General features: G+C 45.3%; 1 protein-coding gene across 3 annotated transcripts in view; it reads right to left on the bottom strand.

The window, feature by feature from the left end:
• LOC143764731 (stimulated by retinoic acid gene 6 protein-like) overlaps positions 1–20,055 on the bottom strand; it is a 211,061-nt gene extending 191,006 nt beyond the window's left edge. For 2 of the 3 annotated variants that reach the window (XM_077250626.1, XM_077250646.1), the window contains exon 1: positions 19,826–20,054. Coding sequence is in view for 1 of the 3 variants with exons in the window: in XM_077250616.1 (XP_077106731.1) it covers positions 19,826–19,836 (11 nt within the window). In the remaining 2 variants the exon portion in view is untranslated. Of the gene's footprint in view, positions 1–19,825 lie in introns of all 3 variants that reach the window. The other variant, XM_077250616.1, reaches the window with a different exon arrangement.
• Between the last annotated feature and the right edge of the window lie 492 nt (positions 20,056–20,547).

Genomic DNA, 20,547 nt, shown 5'->3' with positions numbered 1-20,547 from the left:
CTAACGCATCGGGTATTCTACAATATGCATGTCCACATAGTATATTGCACAGCCCATGTAGTACACCGCACAGCCCATGTAGTATATTGCCCAGCCACGTAGTATATTGCCCAGCCACGTAGTATATTGCCCAGTGACGTAGTATATTGCCCAGCCACGTAGTATATTGCCCAGTTACGTAGTATATTGCCCAGTTACGTAGTACATTGCCCAGCCACGTAGTATATTGCCCAGTTACGTAGTATACAGCACAGAGCCACGTAGTATATTGCACAGCGACATAGTATACAGCACAGAGCCACGTAGTATGTTGCACAGCGACATAGTATACAGCACAGAGCCACGTAGTATATTGCCAAGTTACGTAGTATATTGCCCAGAGACGTAGTATACAGCACAGAGCCACGTAGTATATTGCACAGCGACATAGTATATAGCACAGAGCCACATAGTATATTGCCCAGCCACGTAGTATATGGGCCAGTCACGTAGTATATTGCCCAGCTACGTAGTATATTGCCCAGCCACGTATGTCACAGGTTAAAAACAAAAAAATAAACATATACTCACCTTCCGAGGGTACCCTTGTAGTTCTGTCACCTGTGTGTGGTGCAGGCAGCAGCTTCCGGTCCCAGGGTGTGATGACGTCACGGTCACATGACCGTGACGTCATGGCAGGTCCTTGTCGCACACCATCCTTAGCATCGGAACCTGCCGCTTGCATGGAGCGGTCACCGGAGCGTCATGAGGAGCGGAAAAGGCGGCGTAGGTGAGTATATAATGATTTTTTATTTTTTTAATTATTTTTAACATTAGATCATTTTACTATTGACGCTGCATAGGCAGCATCAATAGTAAAAACTTGGTGACACAGGGTTAATAGCGGCGGTAACGGAGTGAGTTACCCATGGCATAACGCGGTCCGTTACCGCTGGCATTAACCCTGTTTGAGCGGTGACTGCGGGGAGTGTGGAGCGGGCGCTGGGCACTGACTGCAGGGGAGCAGGGAGGGACTAATCGGACTGTGGCCGTCACTGATTGGTCGCGGCAGCCATGACAGGCAGCTGGCGAGACCAATCAGCGACTTGGATTCCATGAGAGACAGAAGCCGCGACCAATGAATATCCGTGACAGAAAGAAAGACAGACAGACAGACAGAAGGACGACAGAAAGACGGAAGTGACCCTTAGACAATTATATAGTAGATGTGCCCGACTTATTTTTTTTGTTTCCGCTGCGTGGGCAGAGTCTAGCAATTTCATAAAGTCCACCAAAAGAAAAAAATTCACATCCGCACTGCTGATCTTGATGAATCCAGGATGATAAATGTTTACCGCTGTAACATCTACAGGCTGCGCTGGCTATGCGTCTCCTCCACTCTTTTGCTTAATGGGGGTGCCGCATCCAAAACAAAAGTTCAGAGTCCAATGAAAAAAATAAACAGAAAAGGAGCGCACTTACCCCAGTGGAGTTCAACATCACTTTATTAGGACATTCTTAAAAATCGGAGGCAGGGAGGGATAGTGTCAAATGCGGACAACGGCCGTTTCGTGCTCCACGGCACTTCAACCCGTTGAAGTGCCGTGGAGCACGAAACGGCCATTGTCCGCATTTGACACTATCCCTCCCTGCCTCCGATTTTTAAGAATGTCCTAATAAAGTGATGTTGAACTCCACTGGGGTAAGTGCGCTCCTTTTCTGTTTATTTTTTTCATTGGACTCCTAGCAATTTCATATATTTTAGCTTTATTTATCAATTATGACTTTTTGTCACTCCAGTTCATCCTGGTGTATTTTTGGTGTTGCAATTTTTGTGACTTTTGGCATCAAAAGTTGTAAAAACAATTCAAGACAGTAAGAAAGCCCATTTTTTACTTTGAGCCAAATTCATGAATCGTGTGTGCTATTTTGATAAATTTGGAGCCAAAATGGCAACTGATACCACAGGACAAAAAAAGCAAAGTGACATAAAAAAGCATTAAGCTACTTACGGGTAGCGGCATTTTTCGGAGGCCCATTACAGCACTACGAGAGAGGGGATCTGCCCTTAAGGAACAGGAAACCTACAGATACAAAAAGGGTGGCACCTCTCCCATGCATCAGTTGTATTTCAGAGCCTGAGAGGACTACCGCGGTTAGTGGCATACAAATATACATTATATACATTTTGAAAATGAAAATATTCTATTAAATTGTAACTAGACACCATACGTGAGATCTACATATCACACTATATACATATTAGGAAGTGCAACCCCCACGTGAATAGGGAGGGAACTAAGGGTGCTGTCATGGGCCTCCGAAAAATGCCGCTGCTAGCCGTAAGTAGCTTAATGCTTTATTCGGACTCCCATGACAGCACTACGAGAGATTTACAGAGATGTAAGCTACCTTAGGGAGGGACTATAGTCTGCAGCACCCTTAACCCGAAGGTGAGATCAGAGGAGGACCCCAAATCCAACCGATAGTGCTTAAAGAACGTGGAAGGGGATGACCATGTGGCCGCCTTACATATTTGTTCCACTGATACTCCAGATCTTTCTGCCCAGGATGACGCCATGGCCCAGGTGGAATGTGCCTTTAGATTCTGCGGAGCTGGCCCCCCACCCGCTGTATAAGCCAGAGAGATAGTTTCCCTAATCCATTTAGCCAGTAAAATATTTTGATACTCTACATCCTTTCCTTGGACCTTGGAAGGAGAGAAGCAGTGCCTCATCTTTCTTCTAACTATCGGTGACTGAAATATACTGTAGAAGAGATCTCCTAACGTCTAACGTATGAAGCTCCTGCTCTTTAGGATTAGAGGGATTAGGAATAAAAGATGGCAAAACTATCTTCTGCGATCTATGAAAACGTGTCGCTACCTTCGGCAGATATGCTGGGTCTGGCCTAAGGACTACCCTGTCAGACAGGAATTCTGTATATGGGGGAAGTCTGGAAAGTGCCTGGATATCCCCTATCCTGCGAGCTGAGGTTATGGCAATCAAGAAGGCTGTCTTAAGTGTCAACATTTTGATTGAGGCATCTTGTAGAGGCTCAAAGGGGGGTTTTGTTAGAGAGGACAGAACTAAATTTAGATCCCATGGAACCGTTCTGTCTTTATATACTGGTCTAGTTCTACAGACTGCCTTCATAAATCTCGCTATCCAATAGTTGTTAGCTATATTACAGGGAAACAGGGCACCCAGAGCTGGTACCTGTACTCTAAGGGTACTAGTAGAGAGTTTTAACTCAAACCCCTTCTGTAGAAACTCTAAGATTTGTTGTATTGGCACCCCTTCTTGGATATAAAATTTTGAACCGGTCAAGAACTTCCTCCAAGTCCTAGAGTAGATTTTCGTAGTTATTTGTTTCCTACTCTTTAGGAGCGTTTCTACTAAGTTCGGAGAGAAGCCTTTATCTACTAACAGTGACCATTCAAACTCCACGCCGTTAAATGGAGCGCTGCCACTTGTGGATGGGAGATTGGTCCCTGAGAAAGCAAGTTCGGGATTTCTGGCAGTACCCATGGAACCGATACGGACATTGTCCTGAGCCAGGCAAACCAGGTTCTTCTGGGCCAAAAGGGGGCAATAAGGATGACTTTTGCTCGAGCTTCCCTGATTTTCCTCACAACTAGAGGTATCAGGTTCAGCGGTGGGAAGGCATAAGCCAGTGGAAAATCCCATTTTATTAGAAACGCGTCCACCGCCAGGGGATTCTCCCTGGGATTTTGAGAGCAAAAAAGTTTTACTTTTCTGTTGCTTCTGGTGGCGAACAGATCCACCACTGGTTGACCCCATCTGTGGACGATATGGTTGAAAATGTCCTCGTTGAGAGACCACTCTCCTTGCCTTAATACGTTTTGACTTAGGAAATCTGCTGTTATATTCTCTTTTCCTTTGATGTGGAGAGCTGTCAAAGATTGAAAATTGAGCTCTGCCACCTGGAACAAGCGATCCGTGATCTGCACTAATGTCTCGGAACGTGTTCCCCCTTGCCGGTTTATATAGGCAACTGCAACTCTGTCCGACAGAATTCTGACGTGCTGGCCCTGCAGATATATGAGGAATTTTTTAACAGCTAATTCAACTGCCAACAACTCCCTTTGATTGGATGAGAATGTTGTGAATTGTTCCCATTGTCCCTGGACCACCATGTCCCTCATATAGGCTCCCCACCCCGAAGAGCTGGCATCTGTGGTTATTACCTGGGTGACATCTATTATCCAGGGAACCCCTGCTGATAAATTCTGTTTATCTAACCACCACCTAAGGGAATTCAATGTTATTGGCTCCAACGTTAATTTCCCATTTAGCGCGCCTCCTAAGGCTCTGTCATGGAACAAGACTTCTTTTTGTAGGGATCTGGTGTGGAACTGAGCCCACTTAACAGCTGGAATGCAAGATGTGAGTGACTCAAGTAGGGACATTGCTTGCCTAAGTGTCATGGAGGGTGTATTAATTGCTTTTAAAAAATAATTCTGAATTAGCTCTATCTTTTCTATAGGGAGAAGACACTGCTGTGTTACTGAATTCAACATTAATCCCAGGAATTTTTGAATATTTAGGGGCTGTAACTTAGATTTTTCGAAGTTTATGATCCAACCCAGGTGTTCTAGTTTAGCTTTAGTAATCTCCCATTGTGACAGACAGTGATCTACTGAGCTCCCGACAATGAGGAAATCATCTAAGTAGGGGATTATAAGGACATTTGATTCCCTTAAATGCACCATGACTTCAGCGATTATTTTAGTGAACACTCTAGGAGCAGAAGTTATCCCGAAGGGGAGTGCCCTGAACTGAAAATGTTGAATCCTTCCCTCCATTAGCACTGCAACCCTCAGGCATCGTTGGAAATCAGCATGAATGGGTACATGGTAGTAGGCATCTTTTAAATCCACTACTACCATAAAACAGTTGTTGAAAAGCATTTTTATTGTCGAATTGATGGACTCCATTTTGAAAGTATGTTTTACCAAAAACTTATTGAGACCCTTAAGATTTATAATGGTTCTATAAGTCTTATCTGGTTTTTGGATTAGGAAAAGGGGAGAGTAAAACCCTTTCCCTGCCTGAGAATACGGCACTTCTACCAAAACATTTTTGGAGCAAAGAGTCCTCACTTCCTGATGAGCGCCAGGGTGTTAACTTGAATTTGTCCCGTGGAGTATGATCAAATTCAAGTTTGAGACCATGGGAAACAGTGTATTTTATCCAAACTCTGTTTGAGATTCTTGACCATTCCGCCGAGAAATGCAACAGTCTCCCTCCCACCGGGATTGCTAGTCATTGATCCTGTTTTTTGTTTTCTGTCAGGGTTACGGCGAAACATAAGACCTGTACCTCGTTTTCGCTTATCATCCCATCTGGATCGATCTCTACCCGGTGAGAAGGTGTGTTTCCCTCCTCGATTGAACCTTCTCTTGTTGAATGGACGACGATATGCATTGAATAAATTGGGGAACTTTTTCTTATCATCTCCTGCTTTCTCCAGGAGTTCATCCAGGGTAGGCCCAAATAAATACTCGCCTTTACAAGGGATAGCGCAGAGCTTTGCTTTCGCCTGCATATCCCCTGGCCAGCATTTCAACCATAGGGCTCTCCTTGCAGCATTTGAAAGTCCTGCTGCTCTAGCTGCCAACTTAACGGAGTCAATTGAAGCGTCCGATAAAAAAGCTGCCCCCTCCTGGATTGGAATCTCTAGAGGCCCCCTGTCTTAATTGGGTCTCTAATTGGTCCAGCCAGACCATCATTGACCTTGCCGTGCAGGCTGACGCCACCTCAGGTCTTAAGGAGCCGGCTGCCATTTCCCAGGTCCCCTTTAGGAAGGTATCCACTTTCCTATCCAGGGGGTCCTTAAGCGTTCCCATATCTTCAAACGGGAAAGAGGACCGCTTCGCTACCTTGGCAATTGCCGCGTCCAGTTTTGGGGCCTTTTCCCAGTTACCCACTGCTGGGTCATCAAAAGGATACCTACACTTCTGCGCAGGTGGTAAGGAGCCTTTTCTCTCTGGTTTTCTCCACTCCCTGTTGATAAGTTCCTGTATCTTTTCATTCAGGGGGAAAACTCTGCGCTTCCTCTGTTCTAACCCACTGAACATCATTTGTTCTTTAGATAGTTGAGGCTTGGGTTCTGTTATACCCATTGTGCCTCTGACTGCCTTTATTAATTTGTCTACCCTCTCCAAGGGTAAGCAAAAACGAGCAGCATCTTCTTCCGAGGAGGAGGATGATGCTGCTGAATCGTCCGATTCTTCGCTTTTGTCCTTATCCACAGACGAATCAGACGTCCACTGAGCTCTCTGCTTAGAGCCTCCTGTCTGTGAAAGGTTCTTAATGGACTGTCTAACCTCCATTCTAACCATTTCCTTTAGATTGGCCACAATAGAATAGGATTCTTCCGCTACCTGAGGGGATAAGTAAGGCAGACTAGTGTATAAGATCTAAACGCCATACCCCCTCCCCTCCTTCCAGGACCTCACCGTCTGCTGGATACAGGGGTCACATAGTTTTTTAGCGTGTGAGTCAGGCAAGGGAACCCGCAGATGGCACACTCCCTATGCTTCGCCTTACTGACGTTTTTCCTTCCCTGCACAAAACATATGAGGGGAGACTACTTACTAAGTGAACTTTCTCGGAGATCACTTACCAATGGCTGCGCTCACCCAGAGAAATACCGAAGCACGAGGGGGATCTTTTTTGGCTAACACTCCAGACCCCTGTCTGGAGCAGCTTCTGCGGCCCGAACCATCGCTCCTTTTTTCGTGTTCCTTCTCCATAGGCTTCTGGGATGCTTCGTCCAGCAGCACAATCAGCTCATCCTGATCAGACTCCATCTTCAGTAATTTGGAGCCAGAAGCCAGGAACACGCAGCTGGAGCTTCCTTATAAAGCCCCTCCTTCGGTCAGCACACCTTGCTCAGCGTTCGTTTTGATTTCCCCGCCCTCCCGCAGCTGTGGGGAACCATCCGATGCTCTGAGGGAGAGTGGCATGAATCTCCGGTGGGCGCCGCCATCTTGGAGCCCCCGTGCATGCGCAGGAGCTCCGCGACCCGGAAGCCATCGCTGGCTCCGCCTACCGATGTCACCACAGCTTACAGCGCTTCCTGTCAGCGCCGAAGCCATCGTGGGACGCCGAGGCCAGCCAGCTGTACTCCGGCCGGCGCCCCCTAGACGCTGCCCCCCCCCACACGAAGGGAGACCAAAGCACACAAGGGAGGGAGGACTATACTTACCGCACGCTGGCTCCGGAGACCGGACACCCCCTGGCGACCGCTCCTCGCTGTTTAGTCACCGCTGTGCAGTCCTGCCAGGGCCACCGTGACCACATCAGGTACCCGCACCAGCCGAGGTAGGAGACCCCCTCGCTACCTGATTCGGTCCGGCCGGCCTGGAATACTGTAGAAAGTCTTCTGTAGGTATCCAGTCCCTTCAGGAACAGGAAACCAACTGATGCATGGGAGAGGTGCCGCCCTTTTTGTATCTGTAGGTTTCCTGTTCCTTAAGGGCGGATCCCCTCTCTCGTAGTGCTGTCATGGGAGTCAGAATAAATTAAATGATGAATCGAGGCCATAGAATTTAGTCAGTTGACAAATTAGATAATTCACAGCCAAACCTTAGGCTATGTTCACCGTTGCTTCTTTTGCTGCTTTTTTAAGCAAATTAAAAGCTGTTTTTTACAGTACATCTGTTGCATACTGTATGTAACACCCCAGGGTCCTGGTTGTTACAGTGGCATTGCTTTCCTCACGGGGAGAGTGATGTCACGCTTGGAAGCGAAGGAAGATCTCTTTTATCAGGTAATCACAATGCACTCAACATGTTCACACACCAGGCCAGAAGGGGGAGCTCTAAACCTGGTTTAGGGGGAACTTCCCTATTGATATATTCTGGTCCGGAGGGAAAGTTAGTAAATTGTAAGGAAAGTCAGACAGTTTGTGCCTGACAGCAGACTGGAGCAGTCTGAGCTAGAGAGAAGTGATTGGGGCCGTGCAGCCGGAGGTGGTGCAGCTTCAGGATTGAGAGAACAAGAAAGAACAGTGTTTAGTGAGCATGCAGGAGAGTGGCGCACAGGACACCAGGGGAGCATAGCAGCGTTTGGGCTACCTCCCTGGACGAGCGCAGATTTCGGTAGCCAGAAGACCGAGGTTGTGTCGGACTCTAGGAGGCACAGCAGAAACCGGCAGGACAGCTGAACTGCAAGGAACCTGTCTGCCTTAAAACCCAGAAGGCACAGTGGAACATAGAGCATGGTTCATGATAGAGACCCTATAAAAAGGCTCGAGCCACCTGTCATACGGGTTTGTGTCCTAACCTTCATGGAGGACATAGAGAACTGCGAGGACCTTGCTAGAAGCCATAGGCAGTAAGGCTATGTGCACACATTGCAGATTTGATGCTGCGGGTCTGCAGAAGTTTTCCATGAGTTTACAGTACCATGTAAACCTATGGAAAACAAAATCCACAGTCCACATGCTGCGGAAAAAAACGCGTGGAAACGCTGCGTTGTTTATTCCACAGTATGTCAATTCTTTTTGCGGATTCTGCAGCGGATTACACCTGCTCCATAATAGGAATCCGCAAGTATAAAACTGCAGGTGGAATCCGCACAAAAAACGCATAAAATCCGCGGTAAATCCGCAATAAATCCGCAGGTAAAACACAGTGCTTTTTACCTGCGGATTTATCAAAACAGCTGCGGAAAAATCCGCAGACCTAAAAAATACGTGTGCACATACCCTAAGGGACTACAACACCACCACGCTAATAGGAAGGCTTCTAACTCCACCTGGTAAAGGGGACTCTGAATTCGCTTCCAAGCCAGCCGGACCATGCCTATACCTATGACCTGGTACCCTGGACTGTGGCTGCCTGACGCTTTCAGTAAACCAGGTAAAGAGACTGCAAACCTGTGTTCTCCATTCTTTACTGCACCATTCACCATCTTTATCGATACACTGGGAGCCCTGGGGACCTGCTTCACCTGTGGGAAGTTATACCATCTAGCTGCCATAACATCACCCCAGAGGACCTCTTTAAGCAGTGTCGGTCTCCACTGACCGAACACCACAGGTGGCATCACGAACACAAACTTTATTCATAAAACCCCTTAAAGACTTTCCCTTTACTTGGGTGCCCAGGGCCACAGACCGAATCGCAGCCACAGTGACATCCCCTTTAAGTGCCGGACCCGGTACCGAGTACCCCACGGCCCTGGAGGGCGACTCACATACGTTTGTTTGTTTTTCTGACTGAAATGGAAAACTGCTGCTTTTGCATGTCAAGTCTTTCAGCGTTTTTGTAGCTTTTTTTAACCCATAGAAAGCCGTGAGCAAGTGCAAAAATGCAGCAAAACCGCTGCTAGCAATTTTGGGTGAAAAAATGCAGGTACAACAGAATGTGAAGCCCATTTATTTTTGTGATTTTTCCAAGTATAAACCATAATATCTTGGTAGCGTCCCATGAGCATGGAAGTTATTTATTTATTTTTTATTGTAGTGTAATTTGCACTTCATTGTTTAAAGCAACCCTTTTGTTTCTTAACCCCTTAGTGACAGAGCCAATTTGGTACTTAATGACCAGGTCAATTTTTACAATTCTGACCACTGTCACTTTATGAGGTTATAACTCTGGAACGCTTCAACGGATCCTGCTGATTCTGAGACTGTTTTTTCGTGACATATTGTACTTCATGTTAGTGGTAACATTTCTTCGATATTACTTGCGATTATTTATGAAAAAAATGGAAATATGGCAAAAACTTTTAAAATTTAGCAATTTTCAAACTTTGGATTTTTATGCCCTTAAATCAGAGAGATATGTCACATCAGGGACCACATCACATTTAAAGTCATTTTGAGGGGTCAATATGATAGAAAATAACCAAGTGTGACACCATTCTAAAAACTTCACCCCTCAAGGTGCTCAAAACCACATTCAAGAAGTTTATTAACCCTTTACGTGCTTCACAGGAACTGAAACAATGTGGAAGGCAAAAATGAACATTTAACTTTTTTTTGCAAACATTTTGCTTCAGAACCATTTTTTTTTATTTTCACAAGTGTAAAAACAGAAATTTAACCATAAATGTTGTTGTGCAATTTCTCCTGAATACGCCGATACCCCATATGTGGAGGTAAACCACTGTTTGGGCGCACCGCAGAGCTTGGAAGAGAAGGAGCGCCGTTTGACTTTTTCAATGCAGAATTGGCTGGAATTGAGATCGGATGCCATGTCACGTTTAGAGAGCCCCTGATGTACCTAAACAGTGGAAACCCCCCACAAGTGACCCCATTTTGGAAACTAGACCCCTTAAGGAACTTATCTAGATGTGTGGTGAGCACTTTGAGCCCCCAAGTGCTTCACAGAAGTTTATAAAGTAGAGCCGTGAAAATAAAAAATCGCATTTGTTTACACAAAAATTATCTTTTCGCAGAAAAATTCTTATTTTCACAAGGGTAACAGGAGAAATTAGACCACAAAAGTTGTTGTGCAATATCTCCTGAGTATGTTGATACCCCATATGTGGGGGTAAACCACTGTTTGGACGCACCGCAGAGCTTGGAAGAGAAGGAGTGCCGTTTTACTTTTTCAATGTAGAATTGGCTGGAATTGAGATTGGACGCCATGTCGCATTTGGAGAGCCCCTGATGTGCCTAAACAGTAGAAGCCCCCCACAAGTGACCCCATTTTGGAAACGAAACTAGACCCCTTAAGGAACTTATCTAGATGTGTGGTGAGCACTTTAAACCCCCAGGTGCTTCATGGAAGGTTATAGCGTAGAGCCGTGAAAATAAAAAATCTCATTTTTTTTTCAAAAATGATCTTTTTGCCCCCAAATTTTTATTTTGACAAGGGTAACAGGAGAAATTAGACCACAAAAGTTGTTGTGCAATTTCTCCTGAGTATGGCGATACCCCATATGTGGGGGTAAACCACTGTTTGGGCGCACCGCAGAGCTTGGAAGAGAAGGAGTGCCGTTTTACTTTTTCAATGTAGAATTGGCTGGAATTGAGATCGGACACCATGTCGCGTTTGGAGAGCCCCTGATGTGCCTAAACAGTAGAAACCCCCCACAAGTGACCCCATTTTGGAAACTAGACCACTTAAGGAACTTATCTAGATGTGTGGTGAGCACTTTAAAAGCCCAAGTTCTTCACAGAAATTTATAAAGTAGAGCCATGAAAATAAAAAATCCTTTTTTTTTTCCTCAAAAATGATTTTTTAGCCTGCAATTTTTTATTTTCTCAAGGGTAACAGGAGAAATTGGACCCCAAAATTTATTGTGCAATTTATGCTGAGTAGGCTGATACCCCATATTTTGGGGTAAACCACTGTTTGGGCGCATGGCAGAGCTCGGAAGGGAAGGAGCGCCGTTTTGGAATGCAGACTTTGATAGAATGGTCTGCGGGTGTTATGTTGCGTTTGCAGAGCCCTTGATGTATATATTTTTTTTTCCACAAAAAAGATTTTTTAGCCCCCAAGTTTTTATTTTCACAAGGGAACAAGAGAAATTAGACCTCAAGCGTTGTTGTCCAATTTGTCCTGAGTACACTGATACCCCATGTGTGGGGGGGGGACCACTGTTTGGGTGCACGGCAGAGCTCGGAAGGGAAGGAGCGCCGTTTTGGAATGCAGACCTTGATAGAATGGTCTGCGGGCGTTATGTTGCATTTGCAGAGCCCCTGATGTGCCTAAACAGTAGAAACCCCCCACAAGTGACCGCATTTTGGAAACTAGACCCCCCAGGGAACTTATCTAGATGTGTGGTGAGAACTTTGAATGCCCAAGTGCTTCACAGAAGTTTATAATGCAGAGTCGTGAAATTAAAAATAAAAAATTTTTTCCACAAAAAATATTTTTGCGCCCCTAAATTTTTATTTTGACAAGGGTAACAAGAGAAATTGGACCCCAAAAGTTGTTGTCCAATTTGTGCTGAGTACACTGATACCCCATGTGTGGTGGGGACCACTGTTTGAGCGCATGGCAGAGCTCGGAAGGGAAGGAACCCCATTTTGGAATGCAGACTTTGATAGAATGGTCTGCGGGCATTATGTTGCGTTTGCAGAGACCCTGATGTACCTAAACAGTAGAAACCCCCACAAGTGACCCCATTTTGGAAACTAGAGCCCCCCAAGGAACTTATCTAGATGTGTGGTGAGAACTTTGAATGCCCAAGTGCTTCACAGACGTTTATAATGCAGAGTTGTGAAAATAAAAAATATTTTTTTTTTCCACAAAAAAGATTTTTTAGCCCCCAAGTTTTTATTTTCACAAGGGTAACAGGAGAAATTGGACTCCAAAAGTTGTTGTCCAATTTATCCCGAGTACGCTGATGCCCCATATGTGGGGGTAAACCACTGTTTGGGTGCACGGCAGAGCTCGGAAGGGAGGGAGCACCATTTGACTTTTTGAGCGCAAAATTGGCTGTGGCGTTTAGAGACCCCCTGATGTACCTAAACAGTGGAAACCCCCCAAATCTAACTCCAACCCTAACCCCAACACACCCCTAAGATTCTTTTACACTTCAGTTGTTTGGCGTCAGTCAGCTCCGACATAGTGACGGATCCGTCACAATTGTTGAGAAAACGGTTCTAACGGATCCGTTTTTTTGACGGATCCGTTACTTGGGGGTTGTCTGGGAAAAGTATCTACTTTTTGGAGCATGCGCAATTGAAAAAGCGGATTGGGGCGACGGATCCGCCGAAATGACGGTAACGACGGATCCGTCGCCCATAGGCGGCCATTCTATGGAATGACGAACGCGATCCGCCATTTCGGCGCAGACAAAAAACGTTACAATGGCCGTCAATGTCTAGATGACATCCGCCAAATCTCGACGGATCCGTCACATGGCGGATGGAACGGACGACCATCCGCCACAATCCGTCGCTAATGCATGTCTATGGGAAAATAGCGGAACCGCCAAAAAAAATGGCGGATCCACTATTTGATGAAAATGGCGGTTTCAGACTGACACTAAAAGACTGAAGTGTGAAAGAGGCCTAACCCTAATGCCAACCCGATCCATAATCCTAATCACAACCCTAAGGATAATCGCAACCCTAACCTCAAAACAACCATAACCCTAATCAGAACCCTAAATCCAACACACCCCTAATCCTAATCTCAACCCTAACCTCAAACCTAACCCTAATCCCAATACACCCCTAATCCCAACCCTACCCTTAACCCTAATCCCAAACCTAACCGTAATCCCAAACGTAACCCTAATGCCAACCCTAATCCAAACCCTAATCCCAACCCTAACCCTAACTTTAGCCACAACCCTAGTCCTAACTTTAGACCCAACTCTAACTATAGCCCTAACTTTAGCCCCAACCCTAACCCTAACCTTAAATTTAGCCCCAGCCCTAACCCTAAATTTAGCCCCAACCCAAACCCTAAATTTAGCTCCAACCCTAACCCTAAATTTAGCCCCAACCCTAGCCCTAACCCTAACCCTAGCCCTAACCCTAGCCCTAACCCTAGCCCTAACCCTAACCCTAGCCCTAACCCTAGCCCTAACTCTAACCCTAGCCCTAACCCTAGCCCTAACCCTAACCCTAGCCCTAACCCTAGCCCTAACCCTAACCCTAGCCCTAACCCTAACCCTAATTTTAGCCCCAACTCTTCTCTCCTGCCGGTCGGCAGATGGCAGCAGAGAGCGGGCGCACTGCGCATGCGCCCGCCATTTTCTTTTCATAGGAAGAAGCCGGCGGCCAGGAGAAGACACAGGAGGACCCAGGGACACCGGTAAGTATGATAGGGTCCCCGAATCCCCCTATTTCTCTGTCCTCTGATGTGCGATCACATCAGAGGACAGAGAATTACACATCACTTTTTTTTTTTTTGTGGTCGCCGGTAAACAGTTAATTACCGGCGATCGCAAAACAGGGGTTGGTAAAAACCGACCCCGATCATGTTCTTTGGGGTCTCGGCTACCCCCAGCAGCCGAGACCCCAAAGATCTCCCAGGTGCCGGCCGGCGGGCGCACTGCGCATGCGCCTGCCATTTTTAAGATGGCGGCGCCCATGGGGAGCCACGAGGAGCACCGGGGGAGACAGGTGAGTATCGGGGGGCATCGGGGGCGACCGGGGACCCCATTTCTCTGTCCTCCTATGTGCGATCACATCGGAGGACAGAGAAATTAAATGGGAAATCGCGTTTTTTTTTTTTTTTTTTGCGATCGCCGGTAAACAGTTAATTACCGGCGATCGCAACTCGGGGGTCGGTAAAAAACCCCCGAATCATGTTCTCTGGGGTCTCGGCTACCCCCGGTAACCGAGACCCCAGAGAAAATCCGACTCTGGGGGGCGCTATTCACTTTTTCCACAGCGCCGTTAATTAACGGCGCTGTGGTTTAAGTACCCTTAGCGGCCGCCGTTAAAAGGCGTATCGGCGGTCGTTAACCCCTTCCCGACCTTTGACACCACGTAGGCGTCATGAAAGTCGGTGCCAATCCGACCCATAACGCCTATGTGGCGTCATGGAATGATCGCGTCCCTGCAGATCGGGTGAAAGGGTTAACTCCTATTTCACCCGATCTGCAGGGAGAGGGGGAGTTGTATTTCAGCCCAGGGGGGGTGGCTTTGCCCCCACGTGGCTACGATCGCTGTGATTGGCTGTTGAAAGTGCAACAGCCAATCAGAGCAATTTGCAATATTTCACCTATGAAAATGGTGAAATATTGCAATCCAGCCATGGCCGATGCTGCAATAGCATCTGCCATGGCTGGAAATCATGTTCTGCCCCCCCCACCGCCCCCGATCTCCTCCCCAGTCCTCCGTTCTGTCCGGTACCCCCCTCCGTCCCCCTGTCCGCTCCCCCGTGCTCCTGTCCGCTCCCCCCGTCCTCCGATCCCCCCCCCTGTGCTCCGATCCAACCCCCCACCACCCCCTCATACTTACCGAGCCTCCCGAAGTCGGTCCGTCCTCTCCCTGGGCGCCGCCATCTTCCAAAATGGCGGGCGCATGCGCAGTGCGCCCGCCGAATCTGCCGGCCGGCAGATGAATTACAAGTACATTTTGATCACTGTGGTAGGTTCTATCAAAGCGATCAAAATAAAAAAAATAATAAATAAACCCCCCCCTTTATCACCCCTATAGGTAGGGACCATAATAAAATAAAGAAAATATTTTTTTTTTCTTTTTCCACTAGGGTTAGGGTTAGAACTAGGGTTAGAACTAGGGGTAGGGTTAGGGTTAGGGTTAGGGGTAGGGTTAGGGTTAGGGTTATGGCATGTGCACACAGTGCGGATTTGGCCGCGGATCCGCAGCGGATTGGCCGCGGATCCGCAGCGGATTGGCCGCTGCGAATTCGTAGCAGTTTTCCATCAGGTTTACAGTACCATGTACACCTATGGAAAACCAAATCCGCTGTGCCCATGGTGCGGAAAATTCCAATCCAAAACGCTGTGTTGTATTTTCCACAGCATGTCAATTCTTTGTGAGGATTCCGCAGCGTTTTACACCTGTTCCTCAATAGGAATCTGCAGGTGAAATCCGCACAAAAAAACACTGGAAATCCGCTGTAATTCCGCAGGTAAAACGCAGTGCCTTTTACCTGCAGATTTTTCAAAAATCGTGCGGAAAAATCTCACACGAATCCGCAACGTGGGCACATAGCCTTAGGGTTAGGGTTGGAATTAGGGCTAGGGTTGGAAATAGGGTTAAGATTAGGCTTGTGGTTAGGGTTACGGATAGGGTTAGGGGTGTGTTGGGGTTACAGTTGTGGTTAGGGTTGGGATTAGGATTAGGGTTGGGATTAGGGTTAGGATTAGGGTTAGGGTTGGAATTAGGGTTACGGGTGTGTTGGGGTTAGGGTTGTGGTTAGGGGTGTGTTGGGGTTAGGGTTGTGATTAGGGTTATGGCTACAGTTGGGATTAGGATTAGGGGTGTGTTGGGGTTAGTGTTGAAGTTAGAATTGAGGGGTTTCCACTGTTTAGGCACATCAGGGGTCTCCAAACGCAACATGGCGCCACCATTGATTCCAGCCAATCTTGCGTTCAAAAAGTCAAATGGTGCTCCCTCCCTTCCAAGCCCCGACTTGCGCCCAAACAGTGGTGTACCCCCACATTTGGGGTACCAGCGTACTCAGGACAAACTGGGCAACAACTGTTTTTCACGGCTCTGCGTTATTAACTTCTGTGAAGCACTTGGGGGTTGAAAGTGCTCACCACACATCTAGATAAGTTCCTTCGGGGGTCTAGTTTCCAAAATGGGGTCACTTGTGGGGTGTTTCTACTATTTAGGCACATCAGGGGCTCTGCAAATGCAACGTGATGGCCGCAGACCATTCCATCAAAGTCTGCATTTCAAATGTCACTACTTCCCTTCCGAGCCCTGACGTGTGCCCAAACAGTGGTTTACCCCCACATATGGGGTATCAGCGTACTCACAACAAACTGGGCAACAAATATTGGGGTCCAATTTCTCCTGTTACCCTTGTGAAAATAAAAAATTGCTTGCTAAAATATATTTTTTGAGGAAAGAAAAATGATTTTTTATTTTCACGGCTCTGCGTTGTAAACTTCTGTGAAGCACTTGGGGGTTGAATGTGCTCATCACACATCTAGATAAGTTACTTGGGGGGTCTAGTTTCCAAAATGGGGTCACTTGTGGGGTGTTTCTACTGTTTAGGCACATCAGGGGCTCTGCAAATTCAACGTGATGCCCGCAGACCATTCCATCAGTCTGCATTTCAAATGTCACTACTTCCCTTCCGAGCCCTGACGTGTGCCCATACAGTGGTTTACCCCCACATATGGGGTATCAGCGCACTCACAACAAACTGGGCAACAAATATTGGGGTCCAATTTCTCCTGTTACCCTTGTGAAAATAAAAAATTGCTTGCTAAACATCTTTTTTGAGGAAAGAAAAATGATTTTTTATTTTCACGGCTCTGCGTTGTAAACTTCTGTGAAACTCTTGGGGGTTGAACGTGCTCACCACACATCTAGATAAGTTCCTTGGAGGGTCTAGTTTCCAAAATGGGGTCACTTGTGGGGGGTTTCTACTGTTTAGGCATATCAGGGGCTCTGCAAACGTAACATGATGCCCGCAGACCATTCCATCAAAGTCTGCATTCCAATACGTCACTACTTCCCTTCCGAGCCCCGGCATGTGCCCAAACAGTGGTTTACCCCAACATATGGGGTATCAGCGTACTCAGGAGAAACTGGACAACAACTTTTGAGGTCAAATTTCTCCTGTTACTCTTGGAAAAATAAAAAATTCTGGGCTAAAAAAATATTTTTGAGGAAAGGAAACACATTTATTATTTTCACGGCTCTGCGTTATAAACTTTTGTGAAGCACTTGGGGGTTCAAAGTGCTCACCACACATCTAGATAAGTTCCCTTGGGGGTCTAGTTTCCAAAATGGAGTCACTTGTGGGGAGTTCCTACTGTTTAGGCACATCAGGGGCTCTGCAAACGCAACCTGACGCCCGCAGAGCATTCCATCAAAGTCTGCATTTCAAAACGTCACTACTTCCCTTCCAAACCCCGATGTGTGCCAAAACAGTGGTTTACCCCCACATATGGGGTATCATCGTACTCAGGAGAAACTGGACAACAACTTTTGGGGTCCAATTTCTCCTGTTACCCTTGGGAAAATAAAAAATTGTGGGCTAAAAAAATCATTTTTGAGAAAAGAAAAATTATTTTTTATTTTGACGGCTCTGTGTTATAAACTTCTGTGAAGCACCTGGGGGTTATAAGTGCTCACTATGCATCTAGATAAGTTCCTTGGGGGGTCTAGTTTCCAAAATGGGGTCACTTGTAGGGGAGCTCCAATGTTTAGGCACACAGGGGCTCTCCAAACGCGACATGGTGTCCGCTAACGATTGGAGCTAATTTTCCATTGAAAAAGTCAAATGGCACGCCTCCCCTTCCGAGCCTTGCCGTGCACCCAAACAGTGGTTTACCCCCACATGTGAGGTATCGGTGTACTCAGGAGAAATTGTCCAACAAATTTTAGGATCCATTTTATCCTGTTGCCCATGTGAAAATGAAAAAACTGAGGCTAAAATAATTTTTTTGTGAAAAAAAAGTACTGTTTCATTTTTACGGATCAATTTGTGAAGCACCTGGGGGTTTAAAGTGCTCACTATGCTTCTAGATAAGTTCCTTGGGGGGTCTAGTTTCCAAAATGGGGTCACTTGTGGGGGAGCTCCAATGTTTAGGCACACGGGGGCTCTCCAAACGCGACATGGTGTCTGCTAAAGATTGGAGCCAATTTTTCATTGAAAAAGTCAAATGGCGCTCCTTCCCTTCCGAGCCCTGCCGTGCGCCCAAACAGTGGTTTACCCCCACATATGAGGTATCAGCGTACTCAGGACAAATTGGACAACAACGTTCGTGGTCCAGTTTCTCCTTTTACCCTTGGGAAAATAAAAACTTTTCGCTAAAAGATCATTTTTGTGACTAAAAAGTTAAATGTTCATTTTTTACTTCCATGTTGCTTCTGCGGCTGTGAAACACCTGAAAGGTTAATAAACTTCTTGAATGTGGTTTTGAGCACCTTGAGGGGTGCCGTTTTTAGAATGGTGTCACTTTTGGGTATTTTCAGCCATATAGAACCCTCAAACTGACTTCAAATGTGAGGTGGTCCCTAAAAAAAATGGTTTTGTAAATTTTGTTGTAAAAATGAGAAATCACTGGTCAAATTTTAACCCTTATAACTTCCTAGCAAAAAAAAAATTTGTTTCCAAAATTGTGCTGATGTAAAGTAGACATGTGGGAAATATTATTTATTAACTATTTTGTGTCACATAACTCTCTGGTTTAACAGAATAAAAATTAAAAATGTGAAAATTGCGAAATTTTCAAAATTTTTGCCAAATTTCCGTTTTTTTTCACAAATAAACTCAGAAATTATCGACCTAAATTTACCACTAACATGAAGTCCAATATGTCACGAAAAAACAATCTCAGAATCGCTAGGATCCGTTGAAGCGTTCCTGAGTTATTACCTCATAAAGGGACACTGGTCAGAATTGCAAAAAACGGCCAGGTCATTAAGGCCAAAATAGGCTGGGTTATGAAGGGGTTAAGGGGTTAAATTAGTGATATATGTTAAAGTAAACAATGCCAATTCAACTATTTTTATGTTTGTAATTTTGTATTTTTTCATGCATCACTCACATAATATGAATCCAGAATAGTCACTATTTTTTCAGACATAAAAAACGTTTCTAACGCAATCCTTTTGCTTCTCCAAACATATTTTAAATGAATTAGTGATAATCAAATTAATAACATGTGTTAAAAGTAAACAATGTCCTACATAAAGCAAAACTTTTCCTCTAAATCATTTCATCAAATTGCCCTTTTTTGCCAAAATGTTTTATCTTTTCTAGACTTTCAAGGTGGAAGTAAAGCTGAACTTTGGGATCCTGAACAACAGTAGCAAAAAAAACACAACAAAAAAGCAGCAACAAACGGAGAAAAACGCTTGGTTTGGCTGAATCTATTTTGCTGCCAAGAGATTATAATTGCAGAAAAAAAGGAACAAAAAAGCAATGTATGAACATTTTTTGAGGGGGCAATAAGGCCTTCCTTTATATATGTGGATGCAAATACTCTACACGATGCATAATAGTCATCCCAAATTTTACATATTGGGGATGAGCAGCTTCAAGTAACCCTTTTTTCAGCACATTTTCACTCCAGTTTTGTCATACTGGCTGGAGTCTACTAATCCTTTTTTAGAAATCATTTGCCCACTATATTTGTCTGTGTTAGTGCAGCTAATGCTGGTCAAAGATTACCAGATTGTTTAGGAACTTTGTACACCATCTATAAAAAAGAGTAAAAAAATATAGTATATAAAAATGACTTACCTGCTATTCATGATGATGATATAACAAAGCAAAAGTTGGCAGCAGTAAGTAGGCCACAGGTAAATGTTTTTATCTATAGATCTTGTACAAAGTGATCTTCATTCCAAAAAATTACCAGAGTAGCACACGCTAGGGTAACGTCTTTTTAAAGTCCAGTGACACAATGGAGCAAGGTATCCGTGTCTCTAAAAGTTAATAATACTGAGGGCGGCCTTTTTCTTTGCTTCCCTTGGTGACATCGTAATAATTAAGTAAACATACTGTCAAATATTTACTAGGCCTTATCAGGAGAGTCTCTTCCTCATACTTTTTCTCTGTGTGTAATGCTTTAGTCATTGTATGACTCTTTCTTCTCAATATTTCCCAATAATTAGATAATAATTAGAAAATTAAATGGGGTCTTCCATATTGTACATTTATTGCATATCCACAGGATATTCCATAACTGTATAGCCGATGTGAATCCCACTAATGGGAGCTGCATCTTGAGAACAGGTCAGTTGTCAGTAAAGACGAGAGCCTAATATCTATTCATTAGTAGTAGAAATCAGACTACCTGCAGGTTTTCCATAAATGTTCAAGTTGGAAATACCATGGGCATACTGCCCAAAGTGGGAAACCACACGGCCGCTGTGGGCCTCAGGAGTCGGGAAAAGGGGTCGGTGTCATTGACAATGCCCCCATAGTCACCCATCATTATAATTTCAATTTGAATAGAATGT

Source organism: Ranitomeya variabilis, chromosome 1 (assembly GCF_051348905.1).
Source record: "Ranitomeya variabilis isolate aRanVar5 chromosome 1, aRanVar5.hap1, whole genome shotgun sequence".
Classification (NCBI taxonomy): Eukaryota; Metazoa; Chordata; class Amphibia; order Anura; family Dendrobatidae; genus Ranitomeya; species Ranitomeya variabilis.
Note: the sequence above shows the minus strand (reverse complement) of the source record. Positions and strands in the feature narration are given on the sequence as shown.